The sequence below is a fragment of the Molothrus ater genome, chromosome 1 (genome assembly GCF_012460135.2).
Source record: "Molothrus ater isolate BHLD 08-10-18 breed brown headed cowbird chromosome 1, BPBGC_Mater_1.1, whole genome shotgun sequence".
Taxonomy (NCBI): Eukaryota; Metazoa; Chordata; class Aves; order Passeriformes; family Icteridae; genus Molothrus; species Molothrus ater.
The window spans coordinates 130724601-130737046 of NC_050478.2; the positions used below are offsets into that span (position 1 = coordinate 130724601).

The following is a 12446-nucleotide window of genomic DNA, read 5'->3' on the forward strand; positions in this document are numbered from 1 at the left end:
ATGATGTAGTTACTGTGACATAATTCTCATTTCAATTGCAGTACAGATTTCAGTTACAATAACTTTACTTTCTGACAGGATTATATCTGAGGACATAAAACTTCTCAGGCTTGCATTTATGTGAAGAAATAACACATCCATACGTTGAGGCTGTGAATTAGCTCCTTACAGCAGAAAGCATCCCACATTGGCTCAACAGAGCACATTAGCAGAATTTAGAGATCTCTGGTCAGCTCTTACTGTATAAACATACAATGAATTAAACCAAATTAAACAGGAATCTTATCTGCACTCTACAGAAGCATGATGGGTTGGGCTCACTTTTGTCACATACTTTTCCTTCTAATCTGCCGCTAAAATAACTCAGAATGTTTAACCTGAAAATGTCTTCAGTCCTAAAGTTACATACACTCAAGTTTAAGAACTGGGTTGGAGATAATAATCCTTGGATTAATTTTAACTGTATGTCGCAAGTGATTCATAAACTTAGTGAGTGTTCCACATAGTTCCTATTACTTCATATTATTAGTGGAATCATTCATATACAAGCACAAGACAAATCATGGTATATTTTGTTGCAAAATATAATTTAACGCAGACAGAGGCATTTGTGTTTTGCAGCAGCTTCCATTGAACAGGAGCCAAGTACATTTCCTTCTTGGCCTCCTTTCCTTTCTGTTTTAATTTTGTGCAGTATCTGTTAATTTTTTGTTGTTTCTTCTGGTATCATGAAATATCTAAAGGAATGCCCCCTAAATTAGCTTTTCTCCTTACACAGTTATTTTCAAAATCATGTAGCTGCATGTTTCATATTCCTAAGGAACAGAAAGAATGTTATTGCTTAGAAGAGTATTCTGCATTCTAGCTTTCACTGTATTCACTACAGCTTTCATGCATTCACTTCAGATCTTTCCAAAGAAGTATGCCCATAAGAAATGAAATACATGCCCAGTTTACTAGAACAGAGTTAATCAAGAAAAAAAGCAAACACAAACACTTGTGGTTTTTTTTTTTTTTTACAATGTGGGAATTTTAATTTGCTTTGTTTTGTCATATATTATTAAGATGCAGTAGGGCCTAAGTCCCAAATCTGCTTCAGAAAAAAACCTCACAACTTCAAACACCAAAAAGGCACTACATCTTGGATCTACAAAGACTGGATGCATGTTGCTTCTAGACATGAAACCAGCTGAAGGGTGCTGTGGACCTCTCATTAGCCTTGCAAACATGGTATGGAAATCATCAATCTGGACAAATGACCTTGCTCTTCATCAGTCTGTTTAGGTGCACAAGGCCATTTCATTATGTCTGAAGGGAATCAGCTAATCTAACAGACAGAATTTTATCTTTATAACCATGTAGCCAGCATATCACTGCTTTTCTTTAGAAAAAACCAAAATATTATTTTCCTTTCACAAATCAGGATAAGCCGAATTTGATCCAAACTCTGGATGAAAGTACTGATGAGGGGAAAAAGAAGGCAAAATTTAGTTCATATGTCAGAAAAGGGGAAAGGTGACTGTTATCTGCTACAGAAAAGAGAAACTGACCATCCTACATCTTTCTGTTGTTTCACAAGACCTTGCACAACTATGGAAACAATTCTTTAAAACATAAATACAGCTGCATGAAAACAGCATCTTCCAGCAATATAATACAAATTTTTATTACTTGCATATCTAATATGCTGCAAGAAAGACTTAAGACAATGTTTAAAAGTTAATTAATTTGGCACAATTGACAAGTTTTTAATATTTGGAAGTCTGACTCGGTGTTTCATAAAAGAAAAACCTGCAAAGGAGTTTGGCTTTCAAGGGCCACATAATGAGAGTTCCAAAAACTCTATTTCCTATACGTCCTTGAACAAGATATTTTAGCTCTTTCACAGAAATTACTAGCTATAGCAATAATAATTTTAAACAGCAATAAGCAATGCAAAGACCTGCCAAATTAAAACAACATGCATTGAGATTTAGTTGAAAAATTGAGGAATAAGAAAAATATATATCTTTTTAGACACAGCTCATTCCTCCAGAAGACTTTGTTAAAATGTATAGGCAATTAGACCTAACAAGACTGTTAAGAAATCTATGAAGTATTAGTGCATGGCTGATGAAAAATTAAATCCTCCTAAACCTGGATCTCAAAGTACTTTTCTCTCTATATGGACAATCCCACAGAATTTTTCATCCATTCCATTTTACTTATTTAACTTGTCAGTCTCCTAGAACAATGACTTTTACTTCTGTACTTGGAAACTGCTGTTATTTTACCAGTAAATAGTTATCACAGCAGTACACTTTTGTTTTAAAAATGGTGAAAAGAAGATAAAAGGAATAAAATTATTTTAATAGTGCTATACTTACATAGCATAAACTTTAATTTTAGTCCTGAAAAAGAGACTTCCATCCAAAAAAAATCCAATCCCCAACCTTAATTTTTATTACTTTTCCAGGTACCTGTTGGTTCCTTGCAGCTATTTTGCTCCATTTTGCCTGCCAAGCAAGTCTTTACACAACAGCAGCAATTGTCATCACCACCACTACTTATAATATGCACACTACATAGAATGTGACAACTTCTAATCCCTGTTAAGTTGCTGGAATTCTGGAGTGATTTAATTAAGTCTATTACTTGATGTCACTGAGATCATGTTTTGGCCCTGTTCTCTCTCATGGCATTTAAGGAACACTCAACTTTCCAGCACAGTGGCACTTTACATATTCTGTTCTTTACAGAGAGGCATGTTTTTACCATGCCACTGTTTCTAAACGTTGCTGCATATAAGCAGGTGACCTAATTTCTTGAAACAGTGAGCAAGGCCCAAGAGTCTGACTCCAAAATGCCACGTAGTTTTATGGGCTGGCTCAGAGACTGTTCCAAGTTTTTTGCATCATTTCATGTCTTGAAGAGGTTCCTTTAGCCAAAACTGTTTGCATCCTGCACATGCCAAACTGAGTACAGATCCAGTTGTTTCCAAATGGAGGGACCAGAAATCTCTTGGCTTTTGAAAGAAGAAATAAATAATTTAATCTACATGTTTTGGTTGGGTAACCCTTTCATATATTTTCTACTATTTAAATTTGAAAGAGGCTATAAAAGGAATTTTAAAAAAATCACAGGGAAAATGGTAACTAAGGAATGTGACACTTTCTGTTTCTCCACATAAGACCTTGTCTCTGCAATCATTTTCTAGAGACTGGCAGTTTATTTCTTAAAGTAATGAGTTCCCTTAGGGTATTTGCTAGGAATCCTAAAATATTTGGGAAGAGCTCCTATATAATCACATTTTAGAATTTAGGATTTTAGAAAGTTTGGGATTCTTGTTAAGTAAGGTGTGAATGTGGGTATTTCTTTTTGTTGTTCTATATCCATGGTTTTTTGTGAATTAGATCTCCAGAGCTGTGGTTTTCAGCGTTCGGTAGCAGAACCCCAAGTGTTTCAGCACTGCATCTATTAGTTTTGAGAAAGATGAATAAGAAATGGAAATCTGTTATCTTTTGTTTTAAATTTGTCCAATTTGAATGTTGAATTGAAAATCAACATTTTAAAGTAATAGATTGTAAATGGTACTTTATGGAGTTTTATATCATGTAAAGGATTACATTTTACTTAGACAAGCACTTCACTGATAAAATTTGGTGCTCTTCTCTCTATTCCCCCATATTCTTTCTTTCTTCCTGATGTATCTTCTGCAGGACATTTCACATTCCTCATGTTCACTTGGGTTAGGTGACCTTTATGGAGCCCACTTACCATCCCCCAGTGGCTGGAGAGAGGTATCTGATGAGATCTACTACTGATGTGAATCATTAATCCCTAATGACAGCCTGTGTCCAAACCCCATCTATGCTGTATTCTCATAACCTGACAATTACTTTAAACAATTAGCAAAAGACAGTTATTCTAAGTCACAAACTGTTAGGAAATGAAAAAGTTGACTGGTTGGTGATGCACAGGTGATGACCAATAATAGAGAGATGAACCTTATGTTTTAAAACATGACAGCCCATATGCTGAAACTGATACACCCTGTCCTAAGATTTTTGGCAAAGGAGGAAAATTATAAAAAATTACTCATTATAAAATAAGCTACTCATTATAAATAAATCTGAAAAAATAAAAGGATTATCATCAATAATGTAATGACAAGACTCATTTCAATAGCCATAGATTTCTATTCAATCATCTTTATGCACATTACACACATGTAGACAGGTAAAACTTTCCAGCATGGTGAAAGGTTCGTTTGACAGAACCTCCATGGACCAACATGTATTTCCTCTAAATACTGAAAACAAAGTTGTTTCTTTTTTTTTCAAGCCAACAGTCTGGTAGCAAATATTTATTTAATACCACTTAGATAAAGTAACTCTGGTACCCCAAAAGTAAATACTTTCTTTCAACAGCTGCTACCTGGTCAACAAACTATCACATACCTGCTGGCAAATGAAAATCTCCTTTTTGGTATAGACTAACTCAGCCAAGGTTTGGCCAGCTGTTATGCCTTTTATCATTTGTATTTGAGACAGTTTTTGGTAGTGGTGTTTGGGGTATTTTGTGTGTAACTTACCCAGCAGAGATTGTGTGTTAACATCCCTTCTTTGAGTAAAATGTCTTCCAGGGAGATCCTTTGCCATGACAGTGGACAGCAGAGTGTGTGCAAATAGCAGAAGGAAACATGCAATCATTTTCTTCATCTTTATGAAACAGAGGGACACACAAGGATGTAAAACTGCAAGAGGAGGAAATGATATAAGTTCTTTGATTACATAAAAAGATGCATTCTAACCACATCAGTCACCCAGCAGCATTGCTTCCCTTCCATCACATACAAACATGCAGACACATGGGCACCAAAAAATACCTACAACTTCAAGAAATAAGGTTTACACAATAATACAGCAGTTGGCAGTCCCTGTGTAGCATTTCTAAGTATTGTTAGTCGAAGTCCATCATCAACATTGACAACAATTTATAAAAATCGAGTATTTTTAAAGTAAGAAAAGGAAGTTTGTTTCACTCAGCCTGCCAGCATAAACACATTTCAGGAGGACACAAATATATTTTTGTTATTCCACTCAGTGCTCCTTTGCAATTTTTTTTAGAAGTTTAGTGGTTCCTTTAGTCTGAGGGTTCTTGCTGCAGAAAATCTTGGAGAATTAAAATAGAAAGAAGAAAATATATTTCAGAAACAGCAAATATAAATGTGAACTGGCAACAACTCATGCTTACTTTTCAGAAGACAGTCCATGGTTGCTAACATGAAGATATCAGTGCAAGATTAATCTTGTTTGTAGGAACAGACTCCTGAGGACTGGCAAGGAGCTTGCCATAGGTTCTGGAGCAATTTTATCATACAGAAGAACAAATTGACAGCCAAAATTCCTACATTACGAGATTATTCCTGACCAGGAGCTTGTTAATGCATTATAAAAAGCCATGGCTAATTCTGCCACAAACAGAAAACAAAGACTGACATGCTAGAGATTCATTTTTTGGCTGTGTTCCCCACTGGTGGCTTCCTCAGACAGAGGCTCCTTCTATGCTCCCCCAAACCTTTATTGTTGTGGTTGAGAGCATCCCACAGGAGCTGGATTCAGTCTTGGAGTGGGTGATAGGACAAAACTTAGTAAAGAGCTCCCCTAGGTGTGCAAGAGATGGATAGAACTACCCACTTTTATAACAAAGAACTGCTTTAACTGAATCTGAGTGGAACTTCTGAAGCAGTGCAAATTTTAACAGTTATTCTTGGTGAAGTAACTAAGATTTGAAAACAATTTTAACAGGGCCCTAAACCTAACAAGCAGTTATGTAACAGAAGGCAACTAAATGCTTCACTTCTGAAAGATAATTAATTTTGTTTCCCACCATGAGCAATTCATTGACAGAAAGGAAAATTCTGAACAAACATTTTCTCTCTAATAAAGATATTTCATTCATTATTTTTCAGTCTTTCCCATGCAACCATTACACATAATGTATTTTTCTGACTATCAATCTATTTTTCCTTTTGTGTATCCTATTCAGCAGCTCCAAATGCAGACACAACATTCTGGTGCATATGCCAACATGAGTCTTTGCACTCAAAATGCCCAGCCTTGCTTCAGTGTTCAATATTATCCACTAATGGATGATACATGATTTAAGGACATTTGAACTAGGAAACAAATGGAAATAGCTGGTGTTTATAAAAATGGCCACAAAATAATTAGATTTCTGGGCATCTGGATGGTATTGCTAGAGTTTTTCCAGTGTACTACTTAGAAACAGATGAACACTGGAAACAGCGCACACACCACTGGAAATGGGACTATGTTTCCCTGGAGGTAACAGTTGTTACATCTGGAGATCACCAATCCCAGGTATTGCTTCACTCCTCAGAACATCAACACACACAGGGCTGTGCCAGGGGTCTCCTCTTGCTCAGGCCTGCTCATTCAGCACACGAGGCAAATGGACCCCAAGGGCACATGCCAGTTCTAGCACTGATGTTTTAGAAAACCAGAAGCCATGCTGTCAGGGTGTCACCGTTATATTTTCTGCAAAAATCCCCTTGCCCAGGATTCTTCTCCTGGGAAGCTGAGAAGCCTCAGAGAAAAAGGAAAACAATATTATCTCATTTGCTTCTCCTGTGTTTTGCTGCTTTGGAATGTGTTTGGAGATTGTTTATCCAACAGGTGCATGTTTCATTGGTTTCATGTGAATTGACTTAATGACCAATCACAGTCAAGCTGTGTCAGGACTCTGGAAGGAGTCACGAGTTTTCATTATTATCTTTCTAGCCTTCTTTAAGATCCTTTCTGGATTCTTTAGTATAGTTTAGTATAATATTCTTTAACATAATATAGTATCATAAAATAATAAATTAGCCTTCTAAGAACATGGAGTCAGATTCATCATTCCCTCCCACCCCGCAAATACAAGATCAGGGTTAAAGAGAATAGAGAAATATCCTTGTTGCAAGGCTGTTACAGGAACTGGGTATGAACAGAATGCTCAAGAGGGCTTTCTGGCTCTTAACTACTTATCAGAGGCCTAACTCATCCCTCCTTTCTATTCACCCTAAACAGCTGTGAAAAGGGCACAAAACTCTAATAAATCCATTTTAGCTGTGGCTGATGGCACGTTAAAGAACCAAGTACAGTGCAGCAGAGCCTTCACAAGACATTGCTAAACAACCCAGTAACAGCGTGATGCCAAAGGAAATGGTGGTAAAGCAGTGACTCAGGACAGTCCCACCCCAAAATAAAGTCTCCTATATTCTGACACTTAAAATATTTTATACCTTTGTAGCAATTTTTGATATTTGGTCATAGTTACAAATTCACTAGACTCATAGCTGTCCATAAGCAACTCCAGAAATAAGAAAAAAGGGTGTTTGTTGCGATTTGAAGTCTTTGAATTCTGTGAGGAAAATGTTTACATAGCATACAAATATATGATTAGCTGACCATATAAACTGAGTTGTCTCCATAATCATTCATTAGCTGTCACTGAATTCTGAAATACATTAAATATTTTCAATTTAGTGTAATTTTTAGCAATCTCTTTGAAAAGTAAGGTTGGAATACTAAAGAAACAGAACCACTGAATAACATATTGTTCAATAGTACTTACTTTGAATTCAGAAACTTTAGATCCTCAGCTCTCAATATCTCAATATCTCTAGTCTGACAATCAGAAAATAAATCTACTTAGAGATCCACCAAAAAGGATCCAGCTCTTGCTAAAATAAAATCTACTATGAACACACTCCTACCCTCACCAACAGTGTTTTAAAATACTGTTTTAAACAAAAGCTATACTTAACAGCAAAGAGGTTCAGTTGCCTCATCTTCAAAAAAAAAAAAGCTATATATAATCTAAAATAAAAATGTAAGAAAAATTTCATTCATTTTCAGTGAGAAGGAAAAACCAAAAAACCCCAAAGCCAAAGGCTGTATGTGTGATAACATACACTGATCCAAGCCTGCTGTCACCCCTTCATCCACACTGAAAGCTTCTGTGCTGCTTTCCTGGGGTGATGACAGCCTGGACTTGTGTGCTTGGCTCTAGCTCCAGGTACACATTTGTGTCCACTGCTGCTTTTACATGATCAGTCTGTATTGTGGTTGCATGGCTGCTCCTCATACAGTCCTCCCAAGGTTCTCTGTTTATCCTCTGGGCCTTCTGCAAGGTCTCCTGTCTACACTCTAGAAGCTGGATGGTGTTTGCTGCACCACGTTTGATATTTAACACCTCATTTTTCCAGCAGGCTAAGCTCTTCTGCCACAGTCCTCTGGGGCTGGTTAACCCTTGCTCTACCAGCTGAGAACACATTCCCAAAGTACCAAAGTTGAAAAGTCATATTTTTGTGGCTACCTGGTGAATGTATTTCAGGTACTTTGATTCCAGCTGTCATCACTATACCATTGGGAACCAACTCCCCATGGCAGACCCAAGACCAAGTCACTGCAAGACAAACATCTTGAACAGCTCAAAAAACCAAAACCAAAAGCAACAAAAAACCCCAAAAAACAAAAACCCAAAACCCAAACCCAAAACAAAACAAAAACACAAAAAAATCCCAAAAAACCAACAAGAACAAAAACCCCAACAACAACAAAAAAACCCCAAAACCAAAAAATACCCAGCAAGAGGAGGTTTGCCAGTCCATGGGGCTTTACCAGGTTGAGGACCAGATTCACCAGCTTTCACTGCTCCACTCCTCTAGCCACAGTGAGAGGAAGAAGAGTGGGGCTCTCACAGCAGCCTTGGAGCACTCAGTGCAGCACAGTGCTGTGCTGGACACCTGAGGAAGCTGCTAACAGAGAAGAGACAACTGCTGTTCACAGAGGTACAGTCTGGTGAGGGCTGCTGGCCATATCTGCAGCTGTCTAGAAGAAGTTTAGTATAAAAGAGAGATTTTCCTAGAAAATGGCAAATAAACAGACAGGCTCTCTGTTCTTTTAAGGCTTCCCTCATTCCCTAACTGGCTGCTAATCAAGAGCTGAATATTGCCATGGTGTGTTCTTATCAATTTTACCTGTGCTAGCTTAGCCATATACCCATGCACCAGAGTAATTTTTCTGATGCACTGTTATGGACTTTCATGAACCACAGTGTAGGAATACTAAAAAATAAAATTGAGATTTCATCTTTAAAATAGCTATTTCCTTTGTTGGACAGCACTGAAACAATACAAGCCTGTTTCTCTGCTTTCAAATATCTTTCCATGGAAGTCTCCTTGTAAGGGATTGATGGCTGTTTTGGGCAGAGACATTACTGAATATTCAGTGTCAGTGGTAATAAATCAGTGACCTTCTCCACTGCCTGCTGCAGGGTATTAATATTTGTCCTCTTCGCTGTGATACCTCTTAAATAATATCAAGGGAAAAGAGATGCTCTGTGGCTTATGTCAAAGTCAGTGTCCTTCCACCTCTTACCACACTTCAGGAAAATTTCTTTTACAGAGAAGCAGAAAACCCCTCCACTGGCCTGTAAGATCACCTTTTTTTTCACTCAAGTACCTTAAAATATACCTGTCTTTGCTGAGCAGATCATGCTGAAAAACAAATTGGAAAACAAGTAATGTGTTTCAGCTCATACCTTCTGCTCCTCTGTATGGTCTCCCTCCTTGTCTTGTAGTACAAGTTTCCTTCCAAGGCTAAATCAGAAACAAAAACTCCCCAGATCCCTGCCTCTCTACCTTCTCCAGCTACCGACAAAACTGGCACAATACACAGAAGGGGAAATGCTCTATAGTTACGTGGAACATCAACACCTGTAAATAGTATCCCCCTCTTGAACCTTGTATAATTTCTCATCATAGATGGGAGGGAAAGAGAAGACAAAAAAGCACCAGAGGCAACAGTTTTTAGCACTACCGAGGTTGCCTTTGGCTTTTCTTGTTCCCTAGTTAAAAGACACAGCCATGTACTCTCATTAAGCTTCCAACAGACATAACTTCGGTGTTTCTAAGTTACAAAGAACATAAATTCATAGAAGAGAACCATTCTGAAGTTCTTTCAGCATTCCTTATTATCTCCCCATTTTTAAGGTAACAGGAAACTGTGACCAAATCAAAAACTTTCACTGAATGTAAATGAACTGCAAGCAATCTATGTGAGTCAATAAAATCAGTCTGTTTCCCCAGTTTAGCAAACATGGTGAGTTACTTGGAAAAATAAATGAGGTCTTATTACATGAAAGCCACAAAATACCTCTTTCTCAATCCCACCATCTCAGAAATTTCAAAAAAAAAAAAAAAAAGGCTGCAGGCACTGTAAAGCCCATTTAACTATCAGTTACAATATATTCCAAAGTACTTCACTATCCACAAGCCAGCACATGCATTACTAGTTCACTACTCATTAAAAGCACTGTGTAGCATGGGCATCAGGACACAGAGTATTAGTAATTTCCTCTGTCTGGACCAGTTGCTGACACATGCATTTTCCAGTTCTAAAAAAGACCTATAGAGGCCCACAGAGTCCAACATCACAAATCATCATTGTATATCATATATATATCGTGTCCCTAGCCATGCAGGTGTTGTGTGGGGGCAGGTGGCCACAGATGGGAGGGTGATATTTAGCACACCAGCAAGAAGCACCATCTTGCCTTCACCATTACAAAGGAGCACTGGATGCCCGTGAACCCACAACTGCACCATGTCCTGCAAAGCATCAGAGCAGTACTCACTTGTTAAAACATTTTTTAGCTCTTTTTAAGAGGCTACCTTGGGCCATTTGTGCTGTCAGTAGTATGAGATAAATCTGGAGAACTCATTATCTGAAAGTCAATTAGTAATTGTGGAGTATTCTGAGACAGCCAACCCAATTACAGCTTTCACAGTAGCACAGCAAGCCACCACACTAACAAAAGGAACTCTTGACTTGGCAACACCAGTCTTGTATCAATCTGAAATAATGAGCGTCCAGACAGTATGAGTAACCTGAACCTGCAGTGGATTTAGGACCAGAAGGTGTGTACTCCAATGTGAGAAGACTGGGACAAATTCTTTGGATGAGTCCATGAAGCTTCGTGGTCACAAGTTGTTTTGTGTCTGAGTGGGACACGATCCTAGCATGTGAGAGCAATGTCTGCTCCAGACATGTCTGCATAGTGATGGGGACAGGGTGACAACCAGACACTCACAAAGTCTTCCACCTTTGTCTCCTATGCTTCCATACAGTCCTCCTCATCAAGGACATATCCCTACCTTGGCAACTAAAAGGATATTCCAGTGCTTTCTATACTGAGAGATGCCCCTGCCTTGTATAGGAATTGGGCTGTGGCTGAATCTCCACCAGCAGCTATTTATTCTAGCTGCTGCTAAAAAATCCCACAGTGCAGCTGTAACTTGGACTAATAAAATCAAATGTGACAGTGGAGTAAATTAACTTCGATTTTGAAACAGTACAGGGAAGACCCAAAATGCATTACAGAGCAGTTCCTAGAAGGGGAGGTGAATGACAGTTGGTAATCAGCCAAATATGCCCAGAAACCCAACCCTGTATAGGACACCCATGTGCAGAGCATAACCAAAGGTGCTACAGGACACAGGAGGGCAACCACATTCTGGAAGCTGTCCAAAGAGTGCTGGGGATGGGGAAAGGACAACTTGTCTATCCAAGCACGAAGGCCAGATAAGCACACACAGGAATTGATGAGTTCAGACACTGAAATATACAGCATATCAGAAAGAGCAGAGATCAGCATTCAATTTTATTGTCAGACGTAAATATCATAGTGGGACTTCTACACAACAGACTTTGTTATTTAATGGGCCTAGAGTATATGTACTACATATATAATTTAATTTTCTACAGCTCTAATGAAATGAAGAAGACTAAGGGACCTGTTGCTTAATTTAAAGTCATCTGTCTCAATGACATACAGACTTCCTGATATCACTGTTGTAAAATTAATAACCTCTAAATCATATAATGATAAAATATTTAGGTCAGAAAGGACCTCTGTAAGCCATCAGGTCCAACCCCTGAGGTGAAGTTGAGGACCATTTCAGTAACTTCTCATCACATAAAAGTTAATGGTGGTGCTATAGAACAGTACACCCATAGTATGGTTTACTCTGCATAGTTTCCAGTGGTCAGACAGCAAGCTCTAGCAGTGGGAATTCTTATTTTATGACAGCATCAATCCCCATGCCATGATTTTCTTCAGTTGCCACTTGGACAATAGACCTTTTCATTATCTTGTTCTTTTGAGAAAGACTCATTTGCACTTTCTGGTACTGACTCTCATCTAGACATCAGAGTTTCCACAACATGCCCAGAAAAGTAGCATGGGAAAACTGAGAAAATTCACTTTTACCATGCACAGTAAGTATTTAAATGAAAGTATATATTATATGACATATTATACACATGTAAGCTGCTTCGTTTTGTCTCTGAAGTAGTCACAAGCCACAACAGAAAATAGTCACTGCAAACAGAAAG

General features: G+C 38.0%; 1 protein-coding gene across 1 annotated transcript in view; it reads right to left on the minus strand.

Moving 5' to 3' along the window:
• Positions 1 to 12446, minus strand: part of MATN2 (matrilin 2) — a 65127-nt gene that overhangs the window by 50861 nt on the left and 1820 nt on the right. Inside the window, exon 2 of the mRNA XM_054515280.1 lies at positions 4574 to 4735. Coding sequence (XP_054371255.1) covers positions 4574 to 4700 — 127 coding nt within the window. The 5' untranslated portion in view covers positions 4701 to 4735. The remainder of the gene's footprint in view (positions 1 to 4573; positions 4736 to 12446) is intronic.